At 42.0% G+C, this 19,903-nt stretch overlaps 1 protein-coding gene across 1 annotated transcript in view; it reads right to left on the bottom strand.

The window, feature by feature from the left end:
• Positions 1–19,903, bottom strand: part of PRKAR1B (protein kinase cAMP-dependent type I regulatory subunit beta) — a 115,820-nt gene that overhangs the window by 86,277 nt on the left and 9,640 nt on the right. Inside the window, exons 3-4 of the mRNA XM_032771018.2 lie at positions 8,327–8,497; positions 3,570–3,661 (exon numbers count right to left, since the gene is read on the bottom strand). Of these exons, the coding sequence (XP_032626909.1) occupies positions 3,570–3,661; positions 8,327–8,497 (263 nt within the window). The remainder of the gene's footprint in view (positions 1–3,569; positions 3,662–8,326; positions 8,498–19,903) is intronic.

Here is a 19,903-nt window from a genome sequence, read left to right as displayed (position 1 = left end):
TGTGCAAGTCGCTTCGCCTCCCTATGCTTCTCTTTCCGCTCCCGCCCTTTGATGGTCTTGCCTGATCGCACTGTAATCTCTTCGGGGCAGGGAAAGTCTCTCATTATGTGTCCATGTGATGTCTAGCACAATGGGGCCCATAGTCTTGGCTTGGGCTTCTAGGCACTACAGTAATATATATAATAACAACTCTTCCTGGGTTCTGCATGGACCAGCAAGGGAGAGGAAGGCTCCTCACACCACCCTGCTCACTGCATGTCTGTATACTGGCCAAGCAAAATCTGCCCTGTGTTTATTTGTTTTTAACAAAGAGTAAAGTTACAAATGCAATGAAAGTTACAAATGCAATGGGAGCAGGGCTAGCAATCCCACAGGCCGAATCCAAAGCCCTGACAGGCTGGATCCAGCCTGCAGGCCATAGTTTGCCCACCCTTGTTGTAGGCATCTAGATAAGTCAGAACATTTCACCAAAAGCTCAGCTGAGAAACCAACCCCTGGATTTTAAACTGAGCACTGTTTAATACCAATGCAGTTGCATTTCTGCTGCTTGTAGCCATTTTCTGTATACCATTACATTACTTAGTTTATGCGGGTGGAGGTAGATCCCTGTTACTCATAGCACCATATTTAGGAAAGGATGCTATTATAGATTCTCCACAATGATGTCATGAATGATGCTATCTTAGCCCCAGTTCAGCAAGGTACATGCCTAATTTTAAGCATGTGAGTAGTCCCATAGTATACATGAGAAATGGGAAAATTTACATTGCACTATCATGCTGAATTCGGGTCACACATCATACGTAAGGACTGCCACAGCTTCTGACCAATGAATAATCCACAGGTCTCCTCGACTCAGCCATGGAGCAGATAAAAATAAAGTTATCTTGCAGAATTGATTCTAACAAGAAGGAAAAGTACAAGAGACCAGCAGCTCTACACTGTATTTGCTGGTTTGTTTGTTTTGTGGGTGACAATGGTTATCTAGCACCCAATTTTGGAAGAGGGATGACAATGAAATAATGATCCAGTGATCACAGACACTGCTGGATGAGAAGCTGATTGCAGAAAAAAACTACTGCTGCATAAGAGATGAAATATTATCCCCAGGATCGCCAGTCATTCAAAAACATAGATATTTCTGAAGAGGACAAAATATAAGTCATACACTTTTGCTTTTGCTTAGCTACTTGCTTGCATCAGTAAGACGCAGAGTGGCAGCAATGACGGTAGTGTATCCCGGTAGTTGACATGAGACAGGACTAGAGCAACAAGGTATGATGTCAAGAGGAAATTCATTAAGATTCAAAGACCAGCCAATTGCAGACAGCATTCTTGTCTGAAAATAGCATAATGTGTCCGTCCTTCTGAGATTTCCATCTCTTTTGATGTGGATGAGAGCTTGCTGTACTCGCTACGGGGCTTGATTGTGGCATGAAGCCTCAGCCCCAAGCAGGGGGATAGTGCAGAACTGAGTGCTGCAGGGGAACACCAGGAGGGTGAATCTCTCCTGGAACATCTGGCAGCAACGGGAAACATGCAAGCTGCACCATGCCTTGATGTAAAGGGGGAATGGCCCTCCCTCTTTTCTGCTTCTTTAGGGGAAATTTGCTCCCCAGGGAGAAAGCAATCCCTGTACTCTCCAGACTGCAGCGACAGATTGTCTCTAACCCTTATGTGGTGTGCACAAGGAGGTGAAATGCTCCATGCACACTTTCCCTTCCCTATGTCCACATACCCATAATAGGACAAAGGACACTAGCTCACAGAATTAGGTGAGATGTGAGAAATAGTATACAAGGGTTGGGCTATCGCTTTGAGCCACGCCTGCTGATTTAGACCTGGGAAAGCAAAACTGTCTTTCCTTCATTTTTTCTCTGCTGAAAAATTCTTAAAACATTCGTTTAGCCTAAATACTAGTCCATTCAATTTGTACCTGAGGGTGGTAAAAATACTCTTCCATTGCTTGCATATGTTAATAGTCTTATAAAGCAGATATGTATTGGGACTTACATATCTGGGAAAGTTAGAAGGTATTATATGGAAAGTTAATGCCCTCCTAATTACCCTGGAGAGTGGCACTCTAATGGGATCTCATGGTAATTAGATTGTTTAACTGCCTCTGACGATGTTTAGTTGATGTCTAGTATAAGTAGGAACCCGTAAATAAATGTGTGCTGAACTCTAAGCATGTGAGTAGCCTCATTGAAGGATTGTGCTAGTGTTGCTACCCATGTTAAAACCCCAGTGTGGACAAGGCCTTAGTTCCTAGCTGATAAATAAGGCTACATAATAAGGCTATTTATGTCATGGATCTCATGGAAGTCACTGAATCTGCCCCAGGGGCTGCGGGACTCTGGAGCTGGCAGCTAGCGGGGCCCTGGCAGGGTCCCAGCAACAGGCGACAGCAGCGACACGGGGTCCCCCTGCAAGGTTCCAGTGAAAGGTGACAGACTCCTAAGGGGGCCCTCCTCAGGGTTCCAGCGATGGGCGGGCGACAGCCAGGAGGGGTGGTGGGAGGCGAGGGGGATGCCTCAGGCGAGTGGTTGGGTTGTCCCAGTTTTCTCTTTGGAAAATATCCCTGCAGCTCCCAGACACTGTGGGTGGAGGGGGGACCCCTTGCAACTTCCAGCTGCTGTGGGCGGAAGGGAAACCCCACAGCTCCCAGCCGCCACGGTGGCGGGAAACCATGGAGCCCCAGCAGCAAAAGTCACAGATAGGTCACAGCTTCTATGAATATTTGTCTATTGCCTGTGACCTGTCCATGACTTTTACTAAAAATAATCTTGCCAAAGTCTTAGCTTTACTGATAAACAATATGAATTAGAAAGAAAACAGAGTAAGAAATCCTACTGAGGGGCAAATCCTAAGAATCCTTGGAAGCAGAAGCAGGTCTGTTCTGAAAGGAGAAGGGAGTGCTCACTGAATTTGAGAGAGCTGTGCACCCTCCACCCACATCATCTGTAGGGTTTCCCTGTCTGGGAAGGTGAGGACAAGGAAGAGTGTGGAAAAGAGGATCCAGTTCTCCACTTTTTGAGAAAACCATCTAAGGGGCTTGGAGAGGCTCTGCAGCTGCTCTTTGGGGAGAGGCTCTGCAGCTGCTCTGTGATTCAGCATTACACATACACACACAAACACACACACACACACACACACACACACACACTGCCCTGTATACTTGGCCAGCACCTGTCCATGGCTTCACTCCTTCCTATGCTCCCTGCCCCTCCAGGCTGCCATGTTCTCCCAGGAGGTAGGAACAAACCAATCCCTGCACACCCCTGAATTCAGGAACTGCTATTCTGAATGGTTCTTACACAGCTCATGCAAGGGAGAGCAGCTCCACTGGCCACCACCTCCTTACTCACCCCCACTATGTCCCTGTATAAGGGCTAGGTAGACTCTGGCCACAATACAAATCCACCAATAACCATGGGTGAGGTTCTAAGTCCCATAAAGCTGTCTAGGCTGCAATAGCATATGCATCAAGTTTTATGGAGGATTTGTCTTTAGTTCAAGTAAAGTATTCCACTAATTCAAAAAGCTGAGATAATAACACCTCCTCATACCTTCTCTCATTGTCATCAAGGTGAGCAAAGAGCACATTCTTGGAGATGGCTTTTGCCAGAGCAGTCATTGTTTTATAGTCCTTTGGAATAACCTGTGGGGGAAAAGAAACACACAAAGTTACAGTTCTGGCTTTGTTTCATTATATATCTTGATGTCTAAAAGACTGCATTACTCAATAAAGCTTATGCCCAAATAAATCTGTTAGTCTTTACGGTGCCACCGGACTCCTTGTTGTTTTTGTGGATACCGACTAACACGGCTACCCCCTGACACTTGTCAATATGATAGATGCAGCTTGTTTCACATTGCTGAGTCAGATTTATAATTTAATATAAAACCACCGAGAAAGCAATACATTCCAATTCCGACAGCCTGGGTACAAGAATTAATGTTACTAATATAACAATAAGAACAGATATGTATGGTAGCCTCTCCTCCTCACCTCATAAAATATCCTTACACAGTACAGGGCAAAAATTCAGCAGGAACTGACAGTAGCTACGCAAACTTCTTTCATATTTCATGTATTTTTTTAATAGACTGAGGAAAACACTTTTCATACACTTCCTCTCCCTAAAGCAACATCAGAAGCAATGTACCTCTAAACATAAAACATGAGTGATGTTTCTTTGTCTTACAAAATACAAACATGTGACCCATTCATTTTTTGTGTAATTTTTTTCTTTATCAGTTCATAATATCAAACCAGTGTATTAACAGTATTAATGTATGGTCTGGAAGCAGTTGCATTAAAGGAAGCAGACATCAGAAGGCTGGAGGCAGTAGAGATATGCGGAAGATGGCAGGTGTAACACAGAATGATTGTAAGACAAATGAATAAGTTAGAGGGACATAGGATGTGAATGGCTGCAATCAACAAGACTACAATGGTGGAGACACCGTATCAAACAGATGATAGGATGCCAGAGAAAATAATGCAAGTGCAACCAAGGCCAGTCCGACCTACAGGCTGACCACTGACTAGATGCAGGACATCATATGCAGGGATAGGACCTGGCTGGGCGTAATGGAAAGACAAGTCAGAGACAGGAATGTATGGCAATGCTTTACTGCTCCCCTTGTCTTAAAGATGCTCCCCTTGTCTTAAAGATGGTGAAAAAATCTTCTGGCAATTGACACAATCTCATGAAAGAAACAGAACTCCTGCATTATTCCAGTTACTGTACACATTCCTATGTCGGAAGCGTCTCCAATCTCCCACCAAAAAATTAGTTAAAGAAAATAAGTTAATCAAGCAAAAGGAAAATATTTTGAGTTCTAGAGTATAATCACACAGGAAGAGCAATCTACATTTTCACAGAAATCCCACAGAACGAAGAGCTGGCCTTCATATCACCAATGAAATCTATAGTCTGAAAAGTAAAACATTTGACAGTATTTTAGTATGTGTCTGTCACAGAGTAGACAGACATTACTCTGATCTAGCAGGGAAAGGGTTAACAATTTGTCATAGGAGGAGGCACAGGCACTCAGGAGGGGTGGAGACAGGTGAGAAGGGGGCCTTAAGGGAGTACAGGGTAAGAAATAAGTGAGGAGGTGAGATATCCTTCTGTACGGTCCTTCCTCCACTCAAAAGGGATCAGCTTTATTTTGCTTAGTTTAGAATCCCTTTGACCCCACAGAGGCTGTGAGTGAGAGTCACCCTAAAAAGACTGAACTTCTTCTTCTTGTTATCCCTTTCACACTGCGCAGGGAAAAATCCCAAGAGACAAGAGCAGGCCTTGGGCTTGGGGGTTTTATTGTTGGTTTTTCCCTAACCCCACTGTAATTTAGGCAGAAGTAAGCCATTTTCCCACTGGGAGAAAGGGCTGTTTTCGGCTGTTCGTCCCTTCCCTTATTAATCTGGCAGGCAAGGGATCTAGATTAGGCCAGAGAGCCAGCCTAGACAGAGGAAGGCTATTTCCAGTGGGGGGAATGATGCATGACAACCCTTTTGCAGTGTTGAACAAAGAACAACCCTAGAATTATTTTAAGGAAAAGTACTATTGTCTATGATGCAGGGGTTCTCAAACTGGTGGTCGGGACCCCTCAGGGGGTCTCAAGGTTATTACAGGGTGGGTTGCAAGCTGTCAGCCTCCACCCCAAACCCCGCTTTTCCTCCAGCATTTATAATGTGTTAAATATATAAAAAAGTGGGTTACATTTATAAAGCTGGGAGTCTCACTCAGAGACAAAGATGTCACCAGTAAAAAGTTTGAGAGCCTCTGCTATAATAGTATGCTAAACTATAGTATATGGTTTAGCCACTAGGTGGCACTATGTATAAAATACACCTCTACCCCGACATAACGCAACCTGATATAACACGAATTCAGATATAATGCGGTAAAGCAGCGTTCCGGGTGGGCCAGGCTGCGCACTCCGGCGAATCAAAGCAAGTTCGATATAACGTGGTTTCACCTATAACGCGGCAAGATTTTTTGGCTCCCGAGGACAGCGTTATATCAAGGTAAAGGTGTACCTTATTTAAACAAACTACTGCCATAGATGGCAGAGCATTAAAGGATCTTAAGATGAACACATCTGATCTGTATAAGTAAGCTCTGTAGCCAGTCCATATCTGGTACAGAATAATGTGACAGCCATCTTGGTAAAGGCTCAAAGGCCGAATTCTATCTTCACCAACACAGCTCCCATCTTTTCATGTGTTGTGATATATATACAGCTTACTGTATTTTTCACTCCATGCATCTGATGAGGTGGGTTTTAGACCACGAAAGCTTATGCCCCAATAAATTTGTTAGTCTCTAAGGTGCCACAAGGACTACTTGTTGTTTCAGCTCCCATTGATTTCCTCTAGTCAAAGGTGTAGAGAAGTCAATGGCAGCACATATATTTATCAGAGGGCAACATTTCACATTCACTTGAGTAGAGAGTCAGAATTCCTAATATCAAAATAAGAGTTAGACATAAGCTAGCTCACTATGAGAAAAGCTCAGAGCTTATTGTCAGTGTCCTACCCTGCCAGAGAAACACTGGTGTGAGTTCTCTTGCTGCATGATCCTAGCGAGGCTGGAAACATCCTGGATGTTCTATATGTCATTTTCTCCATTCATCTCTGCATTGTAGATGGCTCTGTCACCCATACTTCTGCAATATCCTGAGTAGATTCATGTGCTGATGACACTGAAGAAAGGATTCCAACAAAACCTCCTAGTTCTTTATTTCTTAGCATTACAAATATCCCCCTAGAATATTATTTAAACACAGTCTGCTTCTAAGAAATTAATTTCATATCATCTCTATGCAGAACACAGAAAATAATCTGTACTGTACTTCGAGCTTTGCAGCAACTGCCTGTCCCGCCTCATTGTAAGTTTGTACTGACATTGTTGACAGAAGGAAGCAAAGAAAGTTGTGTTAATTTCAGGTTCAGTTAGGAACATAAGAAAACAATCCAAAGGAATATGGAGGAACACTTCCACTGATCTTCAGAAGAGTTGGACTGGGCCCATAATGAGCAGAGAGAAAATTTGTGGGGGATTTTAAAGTTTCTAAAGGAGATATCAAGAACTGTGGAGAGAAAATACTAAGTAGTTGAAAGTGCCTTTTAAAATATCACATAAATGCTTTTTTAAACAGTGCCATGCATTAACAGTTTAACTATAGTGTTTTTTAAAATGTACTGAATAGTTGCCAGCATTATTTGACTTAAATGCTGGGAGAATACTCTTCTCTAATTAGCTTTAGTCTGAAAGCTCTCCCAGGTGTCTGTTTCTTGTGAGGGAAGATGCAATAGCAGTCAGTGAGCTCATACCATAAGAGGATGACAAAGGCACGCACAATCACGAACAGAAAAAAAATACCCTGCCCAAAAGTCATGGTTGACAAAATGTGTTCCTATAAAATAAACTCTTTTAGGTGGGAGAGCTACTTCAGACATTGGAGCAACAGCTGTTGCTGGAGGTAACTGTTAGTCAACATTTGTAAATGAAGAAAGAAAATCTTTCCACCCATTGACACCAGATGCCTACAATAATGTTGACACTCAGAAACAATGAAATTATTAAAATAGTTCCACATGTGTAAATTGGCATTCATTATCCAATCCTGAAAAGGGAGCCAGGCAGTCTATGTGGATCTCTTGTAGGACAGCAAATATTCATGTTAATTTTTAACAAGTTAATATTTCTAATTAAAAATACTACCGTACTATGTATTATAGGCCAATGTTTTTTAGAGAGCTCAGAATCCACAATTAGGGTCAGATGTTCTACAGAGCTCAGCACACTGGGTGCTCAGTTATTCTTAAAATTTGTCCATAAATGTACACCTGAGCCCAACCGTGGGGACTGAGTGCTTGAAAATCTGGCCCATAATGTCCAGTATTTCTGGTGTCACTTATTGATTCATCTAAGATATGCAAAGCTTCTTCAAAGCCAAGTTTAATACCTTATGAATCTCTAATGTAAAATTAGAAATACCTGAAGATGAATGTGGCATGAGCAAAAGTCCATGCTCTTGGGACCACCAGCCAAAGATTAAACACATTTAAAGTTATAAACATAAATTGATTTGGCTGAAAGAGCTCCATGAAGTAGAATCCAGGGATTCCACAGACTGCAAACTTCTAGTTCTTGCTTTGTTTATTCTTAATTTGTGCTTGGCATTTCTTCAGAAGCAGTGGCAATATAAAATGACCCAACCATTGCAATGATGCTTTACAGAGTAAAATGTAAACAGATCACTTGATTGTAATATAAACTTCAGAATCAAACAGTTGCTAACACGTTACCTTTCTAACATAAGAAACAGCATCTTCCTCAGTGTACACCTCAGCACTGACACCTCCCCTTCTGCGTCGAGCTTTCACCACTGGGTTTGGAGGAGGAGGAGAAATCTCATCATCATGAGAATCTGACTGGGAATTAGATTTCTGGCGAGCCAATATTTGTTTGCATTCCTCCTGTAAGTGAAAAGGAGACAGAGATGTATTTTCCCTTCATAGCTAGGTAGCTGCCACCCTAAATAAAACTTGGTATATTTCTCTTTGGTAACTCACAGCAATTTATTCATTTCTACATCTTAATCAATGCTTTTACATTTGTGCACTTGTGTGTATTTTGATGAAGGACAATTAAACACTAGTGAACTGTATGAAGGAAAACCAGCAAACACAATCTGCATGTGATGGGGTATACAAACCCAGCATTGGGCCGGAAGGGGTTGAAGGACCGTACTGAGCCTTGGTAGTCCCACCTCTCTAGCTCTGAAGGGCATGCTCCAACTGGAGAAAGGGTTGAAAAGGGAGGAACCCAGCTCAAAAGGAGGGAGGCTGAGGAGGAGGACAGACCTATCCTGAAGCTCCTGACAAGGGCACTGGAGAAGCCTCCTGAGGGAATATGGCCATATGCTGAGCCTGGATGGGGCTGACAGTTTGTTTTCCACCTTATCTTGGATGTAAGCTCAGAGAGGAAAGCAGCAGTAGGAAGTGACCCAGGGAGGGTAACTCAGAGGACACCTTCGGGTTCAGGCGCTGTTTACTCTCCTAGGGCCCTGGGTTGGCATCTGGTGCAGTGAACAGGCTGGGTTGCCAACTCTGACTAAAGTTATTCCGGAAGATATTTTTCCCTCAACATGACGTAATGTCATTTTCTTAAAATATCCTATTAAAATCTCCCGGATTGCTTTCAATAGTCACCAGGAGGTCAATGCCAATTCTGGGAGACTCCAGGCCAATCTTGGAGGGCTGGCAACTATCTCTGCCCTGCTACAGGAGGGACCCAAACCACCTGCCCCCTCACCGCACTTCTGATTAAAGAAGGACCAAAACTGCAAGACATCTCCACCAGGAAGTAGGGTGACCAGGTGTCTGCTTTTCGACCAGAACACCTGTTTGAAAAGGGCCCCTGGCAGCTACAGTCAGCACCAATGACCAAGCCATTTAAGGTACGGCTGGCCGTGCTGTGGCACTAAGGCAGGCAAGTCCCTACTTGTCCTGGCTGACACCGCACAGCGCCCCGGAAGTGGCCAGCAGGTCTGGTTCCTAGACGGGGGACCACTGGGCTCTGTGTGCTGCCCCTACCCTGAGCACCGGCTCTGAACTCCCATTGGTCGGTTCCCAGCCAATGGGAGCTGGGAGGGCTGTGTCTCCTGCATCCTGGCCCTCTGCCTAAGACCCAGACCTGCTGACTGCTTGCAGGGCACGTGCAGTGTGGTGCCAGGACAGGCAGCATGCTGCATCACTGATCAGGAGCTGCCCAAGGTAATCCCATGCCCCAACACCAAGCCCCAGCCTTCTGCCTCAGCCCTGAGCTCCCCCACAAAACCTGGAGCACCTCCCTGCAACCCAAACCCCTCATCCCTGGCTCCACTCCAGGGCTAGCACCTCCAGCCCAGAGCCCTCCCCAGCCCCCCACTCCAATCCCCTGCCTCAACCCACAGCCCCCTCCCGCACTCCAAATCCCTTGGCCCCACTCCCCAGCCTGGAGCCCCTTCCTGCACCACAAACCCCTCATGCCTGGCCCCACCACAGAGCCATCACCCCCAGCCCAGAGCCCTCATCCCCTCCCACACCCTAACCCTCTGCCTTAACCTGCAGCCTCCTCCCGCACTCCAAATCCCTCATCCCCAGCCTCACCCCCACTCCAGAGCATGCACCCCCAGCCAGAGTCCTCACCCCCTCTGCACCCCAGCTCCCTGCCTCAGCCCAGAGCCCCCTCCCGCACCTTGAACCCCTCATTTCTGGCCCCATCCTGGAGCCTGCACCCCCAGTTATAGCCCTCACCCCCTCCCGCACCTCAACCCCCTGCCCCAGCCCAGTGAAAGTAAGTGAGGGTGCAGGAGAGCGAGCCACTGAGAAGGGGGAATGTAGTGAGTGGAGGCGGGGCCTCTGGGAAGGGGTGGGGAAGGGGCATGGTCTCTGGGAAAGGGCAGGGCTAGGGTGTTCGGTTTTGTGCGACTAGAAAGTTGGCAACCGTACCAGGAGGTGGCACTGGGTTTGCTAACCACTGGGCCACCTAACCCATCAAGGACTCTATTACTCTGCATAATTCATAATAACGTGCCATAATGCTAGACCTGACTCTCTCACCAATTATCCGCCAACATATCTTCATTGCTTTCAATGGTTTAGTACTGCTGTGAGAAGTACTCCTATCACTTATCTTCCAAAATCTTTTTTTTTCCAGTTGATCTATAGAATCTTTGAATGTCCCATGGGAAGATATTCATGAGGGAGTGGGTAAAAGAACAGACTTTGTCATGACTATGTTTCTTAAGGAAAGAGTCTAAATCAAAAGCCACACATTAATCAGACCACTGCACCTCTGCAAGAAGTTCTGTTCCAGGATTCCCACCACCAGAACACAGCAAACTTGCTGGCTGACCTTTTTCAATAGGCTGTATATTCTGGAATCTCCACTGCTGGGGGCCAATTCTAATCTCACTCCTGATTTATGACAGTGTAAGCAACTCCCCTGAAGTCAATGGAGTTGCATCCATGTAAAAACTGAATAAATGAGATCTGAGTCAGTCCCTGGAGTACTTTGAAAATTGATGGCTGGTTTAGCACCAGCTGGCCAAAAGAAAGGCTGTGTTCCGAATTGCCACTCCTGCAAAAACAATACAGAAAACGATGGGAAATCCCTGAATAGACACTAACAGGGGAGAGAAACAGTATGGGGAAAAAGTCCTGGGACTTACAAATGTGTGTGGCAGTCAATGATGTTTATCAAAATGTATCATGACCCACTGAATTTGTTTAACTTTCCCAAAATTTAATTTAACAAAACTACTTTCACAATAGCACTCAAAGTCCCCAGTAAGATGAGTGCCCCATTGTGCTAGATTGTGATACCAAAAAACAGCTCCTGTCTTAGAAATTCTTCTCTAATTTGTGTGCAACACATGGAGGGAGTGAAGGAGGAAGGATGAGGGTACCAGTGATAGACATGTGGTTAATTACCATCTTAACCAGTTGGTTTTGTTGACACAGGAAATGAGTTATGGTTAGCTCATCAGGTATGACACCAGAAAAGAGTGTGCTACATAAAATGTGTCCTGTTTTACTGGCACGTGTCCACAACTTTAAAGCTTCTAAGAAAAACAGATGATTAATACATGGTTTGCCACAGATATTTATGAATGTCTGACAAATCAAGCTATGCTGCTTATCATTTCTCGTCTTGTTCTAGTCACTTTCTCCACTCTTATTGATACTGCTTCCTTTCTTAATCCAAAAGTACCTTTTACATCAACACTGATTATATTGCTGGTGGCTGAGTTAAGGCACAAATTAGTATTTCTCAAGCTGCATAATTCAAAATGACAGCTCCCAGCACATCCTTGTTTTGGTCAAAGATAATTTTTAAGATCTAAACTACTGAACTTTTCTGGAGACCAGACAAAACGCTTGATTCTGCAGCATGCCGAGTGTGCTCCTGTGGGAGACAAGCTCCCTTTACTATTTGGAATCCTAGGCACTTCTGACTAGGTGCTGTACAGGCACAGAACAAACTGATTTTATGGGAGTGTTCACCGACTTGAAAAACAGAGCTCCAGGCTACTGAAAATTTCTTCAATTCTATCTCAAACTATAAATCATGTGGTTAGAGGATGGCTAGACTGGATTTTATACACTCTCAGAACAGTGAATCATGCCAAACATTCTCACCAGATTCCTCCCCACAACATACACACACAGTAAGGATCTGGATGCACCGTCTTATTGAGAAGAAGTAAGTAGCTACAGCAAAGCAAACATTCTTAAAGAACATACAAAAGTTCTGTGCATCTCTAATTTTAATGTTTACTAACATCAAAATGATATATTTTTGAAAAATTTCAAATATTAATAACCCACACTGCATTTTTAACTTCATGTAATTCTTCAGTTGTATAATAAACTCTGTTCATTCAGAGAGGCCAAAACTATATACGGTTTCTCCAGACACTTGATTGCAAACTTAAAAATCCATACTCCTCCTAAGCAGACAACATTCTGCTAGTAAACACTTTAATTCTGAAAGTACAGTAAAAGATATACTATTAAAACCAGGTAAATAATTATATAATGTTACTTTGCACTTACACTTTCTTTTCATATATGACATATATTACTACAGAAAATGATTTATTTGCAATGTCTGAATATTACACACACGCTTTTTCTTGTTTTTTGTATATTGTATAATAGGCATTTGTGAAGAATTAATAACTAGTATGTCCCCTAGTACAGTACAAATTCATAAAAGGTAAAAGGCTCAATGAGGTAACATAATATCACAATTCACATGCCTCTTAAACCAAATTACAGTATAAACCAAAAAATATTAAATAATTATAAAAGTGAGTTACCATATGATTCATTTTAAAAAGAAGTCTCTTCGCTACAAACTCTCTTTATATAAGCCGCAGACAGCTGACTGTTTGGTTTTTCCATGTGCCGCTATTTGTAGTCTAGGTATGCTTTCCATTACTGAACTCAAGAGTGCTTTTTGAAAACAAAAGCATACACTGTGTCCTTGGTATTGCTCTCAAATAGCCATCTTCCTTATATCCTGGGGTAAAACTCCATAAACAGAGCAAATATTTTGAAGGAAGAAGAGACTCTCTTAAGATTAGTTCAAACACTGATCATCAGACATAGCTTGCTATGAATGCTTGTGCAGAACTCACTTTCAAGTAAACACCTCACCATTCTTTTGTTGGCATGACAACAGGCTTTCTCACTCTCTGTTGGAATGGTACAGAGAATTCACAACAGCAGGGAAATCATATTTCCAATTTAAAATGATAGTCTATGGAGAAAATAGGCATACAGACTAGATCACTGTATAATAGGTGGTAGTATTGGATCAAATCCAATAGCAAGCGCCTTATTTTCTTGACTTTTACACTAGTAACTGCACTGACTTCAATGGAATTACTCTAAACTTACACTGAGGTAGTAACTGGATCCTTGGGCCTGGCATGTGTTAAATCACTACTATTGTGGAACCACACCAACACGCCCAGAAGTTACAAATTCACATCACTGCCTTACAATAATAATAAACCATTTCATCTACAAAGAGTGTGATCCTACTGCCACCAAAATCATTTGGGTCCTGATCAAATACCATAAAATTCAAGGCAGACCATAGTATTGCCAGCAAATTCAAGGGAGTTGGACTGTGAACTTGGAGTACTGCAGTTGGCAGCTTGGGTGGATGTAGGATTAGGAACAAAAATTGGAAAGGGAACAAGAAATGTCATCCTTGCCTAAAATTTAAAAAAATAAAAATGTAAATGTCTGCAGTGGCCTGTTAATCGAATGTATGTGTGACTGTAGCTAAGGAACTTGTCCTGGGAGGGTTTGGAGCACGACACAAAAGAATTTAGTGTGCTGACCTCAAAGTAATAGGTCATTTAGTTCTCCAATTAGTGTTTTCATAGGGTATGAGCCAAAGCATTGCAACTGGTCACAATGCTGAACAAGTGTTTGAGTTAGTCCCTTCCTTTCATACTTGAGTTCAAGAGTATGTTTCCTGACCCACAGACTCTCTTCTTTCTGAGTTTGTACATTTTCAAGGAGAAATTCATTTGCAGTATTTCCTCCTCCCGTATCTGCTTTTCATGCTCAGTCATTGTCTGAAAACTCACAATGTGAAAGGACAGAGACCTATGACACTTGACAAGGTACAAATCACTGTATAGCTTTACAATAACATTCCAGAAATACTTTCAAAAGCAAAGCTGGCCATTAAGTTTCATTAAGTGATATCCACTTTGCTCCCCACAAATTATTCACTTTGTTCTAAAACTGCCACCCACACAGGGTGCTCTCCAACTGAAATATTTTCTCGTTTTCCAAGTTTAGTCCTCAAGAAAGTTTCCTAATTGATGGCCCTGAAGTCTGTGTCCTATTTACCCACAGACAATATGCAACACTGTTAATGACTGAGCAATCTTCCTGATTTTTGCCCCCAGAACTGACTCGGAGTGATCACCACTAGGAAGGAGAAAGTAATTCAGTTTTCATGACCATTCAGTTATTGCTAGAGACTGCCACCTGGAACTATAAAGATTAGAACTGCAAAAGTCTTATTAGGTCAAACTATTCCATTTTATTGGCAGTGCTGGTTTTATCTCCTCAGTATGGGACTCATTCCAAGCCTACTGAAGTTGACGGGAATTTTGCAGTTCTCTACCCCTACTTCTCTGACTCTGCAGTCCTCACATCTCTGACTGCCTTTCTGTCAGCTCCGCACAGATGTCCCCCCTCCATCTACATCTCACCAGGGAGAAAAATGAACGTATCTTCTCATCCAATCCTGTCATCATCACCACAGACAGGCAACTCCACTATCTGCCCCATCATATAAGCTTGTAACTTTAGTGGGGCTTTTTGACCCAATCCTCAGCATTGCCCCACCTACATCCAGGCTGTTAAATGCTGTCATTTCCTCTTCCATGGCATCTCTGAAATCTTTTAATATCCATCTCTTACCACTAATGTCCTTACCCATTTCTTACACTATGTCTACACTACAGCCTATGTCGGCAGAATTTATATTGCTCAGGAGTATGAATAAACCACCTCCCTAAGTGACATAAGTTACACCGACACAAGTGCTTGTGTGCACAGCGCTATGTCAGTGGGAGAGCATCTCCCGCCAATATAGCTTCTGCCACTTGTGGAGGTGGTTTTATTATTCCAACAAGAGAGAGTTTTCCTGTCGGCAGAGCATCTTCACCAGATGTGTTGCAGAGGCGCAGCTGTACCAATACAATGATCTAAGCAAAATACTATTGCCAAAACATTCCTCTCTTCTTTGACTTTGCCTCCATCCTGTTCATCTTCGAATCCCTTCACTGGCTTCCTCTTACCTCCTGTATCGCATTAAAACTTGTCTTCCACTTCAATGCCTTGCAGAATCTCATTCCATTACCACCATTGCCCTAGTTTTGTACATATACTTCACTATAAAATAGCGAGGTTACGTTACAAAACACAGAAGGTATTTTCAATGTTTAAAAGCTCATATTACCAAACAGAGAGAACTGTAGCCAAAGGTTCTGCTTTTTAAAATCCAAGCCAAGAATACATCTGTATACATACCTAGTATGTGAAGAAAAAATCACTTAAAATAGCTTCGCTTCTAATAGATAAACATCACTTCAGATTGAACTGCAAGGATATTTTGCTGCACTTTTCAGCAATATCAATGCTTCTCCATGAAAATTTTCAATTTGGAAATATTACAGGATGTACAATGCCAAATCCACAGCTGTTTACTTACAGCCAGATTCTGTTGTTCTCATTTATACTGGGGAATACCTAAATCCACAAGTAACGCCACTGAACTCAGTGAGACTAGCCGAGGAATAAGGATTTATTTAGTGTAAGGGTGGCAGAAATTGGCCCTTAGAGCACAGGAAGAAAAAATGATAATTTCTGTGAGGTAAACCACAAAGGCGCCTCAAAAATTCCTCTTTGTAGTATCACTCCTCAGTTATCCATGTTCCAAGACACCTCACTGCTCTCCCCCAACATGCTTCTGATGTATTTACAGTACTTTAGTAAATGACAGAGGTACCAAAAAGATGTGGTTCTGATCTGATAACACTATGCAAATCAAATTGGCATCCTGAAAAATCAGTTCCTAAATTTCTTTGCTTGCGTTTACTGATTAAATGATACTGCTGAAAAAAGAAGACTAATAAATAGAGAGAAAAAAACAAAATTATGGATAGAAAATGACACATTAAGTCTGTGACACTACTTCCTGGAAACTCATCAGGCTTAGAAACAAATTTCTTTTTCATGTTCTGTAGATAATCTCCATCACCAAGTCCCTGTGGCATTTCGGAATGTTTTAGAAACAAAATTACCCAGTAAATTACTATCATGTATTATTTATATAGCACTCACATACAGACACTAGGTATGTAGCGGATGGGATGCAAGAAAATAAATTGATAACTTCACCATTTTCTTTAAGAACATCTCTATAGTTCCACAGGTTGGTTTAGTTTCTCTCTGATTTACTATCACCTCATGGTGTAGGGCAGGAGTAAGCAACCTATGGCACAGGTGCCGAAGGTGACACGCGGGCTGATTTTCAGTGGCACTCACACTGCCTGGGTTCTGGCCACCAGTCCAGGGGGCTCTGCATTTTAATTTAATTTTAAATGAAGTTTCTTAAACATTTTAAAAACCTTATTTACTTTACATACAATAATAGTTTAGTTATATATTATAGACTTATAGAAAGAGATCTTCTAAAAATGTTAAATTGTATTACTGGCACGTGAAACCTTAAATTAGAGTGAACAAAATGAAGACTCGACACACCAATTCTGAAAGGTTGCCGACCCCTGGTGTAGGGGGAAGGGAGCTGGGGTTAAATGGGTTTTTGGATTAAGTGAATTCTAAAAAGGGATTTGAAGTAGGAGGGTGTTGGTCCACATTAGGCTGGGTTGAGGATTCATAGATAGTAGGCCATATGGAAGAAGACATAAAAATGGGAGATGGATCAGTAAAAAAATAGTAATTAGTAAAGGTGCTAGGGGACCTTAAATGGGGTCAGGGTTGAGTAGACTTGTTCTTCATCAATATCCTTTTATCACTAATATTTACCCAGAAAGGCTGCAAACTAATAAACTCACAAAGTTTTGCAACAGACCTTTCTTTTAAAATGTCACTGATCAAAACAGACATAATTTGGTGCCATGTGTCTTTAAGATTTTTCCTTTGAAAAATCCAGATTTACTTAAATTTTTTTTTAAAAAAAGCACAACTGCCATAAGTTTCTGGTGCTTCTCTAAATGCTATTCTTATAGCTAAACAATATTCCTCCAGAGTAGATTTGATGTTGGTGAACCAGACTCAGTGCTTGAAAGTGAGCAAGTACGACCTATTAGAGGCACCAAGTGGGGGCAGTTAGTGAGATTTCTGGGTGGGAACTCAAGACAGGGGTATTTTTTGTAATTTTAAGAGGAACCCCTATATTAAACCTGTCTCTTGTTGCTGCTGACACCATCTGGCAGAATGGTTACAGAAATATTGTTTAAAAGCACTCGATAGTGTCTGTTTACTTTAAAACCAAACTCTCTCAGTCTTGCCCAGTTTCTTAAACATGTTTCAAGGCAGATCCAATTTATGCCAATTTTACATTTCCATTTTATTTGTTATTATTTATATCTCCCATGCACTTTATTTAGAGTGGTTAATATGGGCAAAGCTGTTTGACACAGCTTTAATAGCCTGATCCAGACTACCCAAAGCATCTTCTACAACCAGAAGAAAATGAAATAAAATACACCTCTACCTTGATATAACGCTGTCCTCAGGAGCCAAAAAATCTTACCGCTTTATAGGTGAAACCGCATTATATCTAACTTGCTTTGATCCGCCAGAGTGCACAGCCCCACCCCTCTGGTGCACTGCTTTACTGCATTATATCCGAATTCGTGTTATATCAGGTCGTGTTATATCGGGCTAGAGGTGTAATTTAGAAATTAGGTTAGTGCCCTTGATTAAAGACACAATGACTTTTTGGCCATGACTAAACTAGCTGCAGACTTACTTAAAAGGCTCTTGGGAAGCCTTGCCCAACACACTGATAGAGAAAGAATTTGGGGAAAGACAATTTAACATGGGTCACAGGAGAAAGGAACGGAATCTTTCATCTGTCTGCATTCTAAACTTTGACCTTACATGAAGAGTTGGTATTATATAGTCACAGGCATTTCACATGCAACAGCAAACCAAATTAGTGAAAGAACAGCTAAGCCATGTAAAGTAACAGGACCAGATCCTTGACGAAAAAAATCAGCATAGTTCTAGCGCCAGTGACATCTATGAGAGGAGAGTTCCACCAGTGCTGAACTCTTTTGAAATTAATTATCACAAGCAGTACCTGTGTTGGTATTCACAGCAGGCAGACCAGGCACTGAATTAGAATAAAGACTGAATTGCCCTTGTACCAAGATAAATCTACACTAGAAATCCCTGATCAATTTTTAACCAATCATGTAATCCTTTTACTGGTGGTATAAATTCTAGCATAAACCTAGCATAGGGATTTTTGCCACTGTAACATCTAACCATGGCTGTAAAAATACCTTTGCCTAGTCTATGCCAGAGCTTATACTGGAGCTAAAAAATGGGTATGAGGTTCCCTAATGTAGACAAAACCTTGGAAGTGGTCTCTCTAAAACAATGGGGGGCATTGTGAGTGCTTGCACCACTTCTGCCTTTGCTATAGATAAATAGAAGACATCAGTCTCCAAGAATGTCAATTATAAACATCAAAAATCTCATCCACTACTTAGGGCAAACTAAGCCTGAATTGAATCTGCATGCTTATGCAGTTCCCACAGATTTTGCTGGATGCTCTTCAATTTCAGCTTTCACAAAAAAAACTGAAGCTTTTAGCTGTTCTGAATGCAAAAATAGCAGTCGCAATGTAAATCAAACTTCTGCCATTTTACTGAGACTGCAACCAGACAGAATGAAAGAATAGAACCAAGAGAGGTGTGAACTTCCCCTATAAATTTTAACAATGGTACGTTTGCATTTAAAAGTTTCAAGCAGACTATGAGATGTGACCAGCTGACTTTCCTCTGAAGCACCCAGCACTGGCCACTGTCAGAAGACAGGATTCTGGGATAGATGGACCTTTGGTCTAACCCAGGTTGGCCATTCTTATCTTCTTATGACTTTAAGTTGAGTATGAATGACTCTTGTCAGATCTGTGGATATTTCTGAAATGATCCTTGTGCCCTTAAAATGCTTATTTTGAGGCACTTTAGGTAGCATTCTATATACTCGAGAAATGAGTCAATAGCAGCTTATCTTTTGTTTGAAGAAATAACAAAAAATATTGCTGTAGCTTTTCTCCAGATATAAATTACCCCAAGCAACAGTGATGTTACTCCTTATCAAGCTAGCCAATCCCCAATCTAGTTTTCCATTAGAAATTAAATCATTTTCTAATCCATGCTATGGTGGCACTGCTAGGGCCAGTGAATAGGGAAGATGTTGAAAATACCATTGTGCTGATACTGAAAAATAATTAAAACCCCAAAATGAAAGCACTACACTTGAAGAGAGCTGGGTCACATGAGGTTGTAAACCCCTTTCAAAATAGCAGAGGCCACTGAGGGAATCAGGAGCTGGCAAGATATTTAAACAAGATGAAATTCTGCCACTGGACAATGACAGATCCAGCTCTTCTTTTGGACTTTATTACCTTAATTCAGCAAGTTACTTTACTCATGTACTTCAAGTTACTTATGTGCTTGTCTCACTGAAGTCAATGTTTTTTGAAAGTCAATGGGACTACTCATGCTTAAAGATAGGCATGTGCTTAAGCACCGTTCT

The sequence above is a fragment of the Chelonoidis abingdonii genome, chromosome 9 (assembly GCF_003597395.2).
Source record: "Chelonoidis abingdonii isolate Lonesome George chromosome 9, CheloAbing_2.0, whole genome shotgun sequence".
In the NCBI taxonomy this organism is placed as follows: domain Eukaryota; kingdom Metazoa; phylum Chordata; order Testudines; family Testudinidae; genus Chelonoidis; species Chelonoidis abingdonii.
The sequence above is the reverse complement of the archived record's forward strand: the minus strand, read 5'-3'. Positions and strand labels throughout refer to the sequence as shown.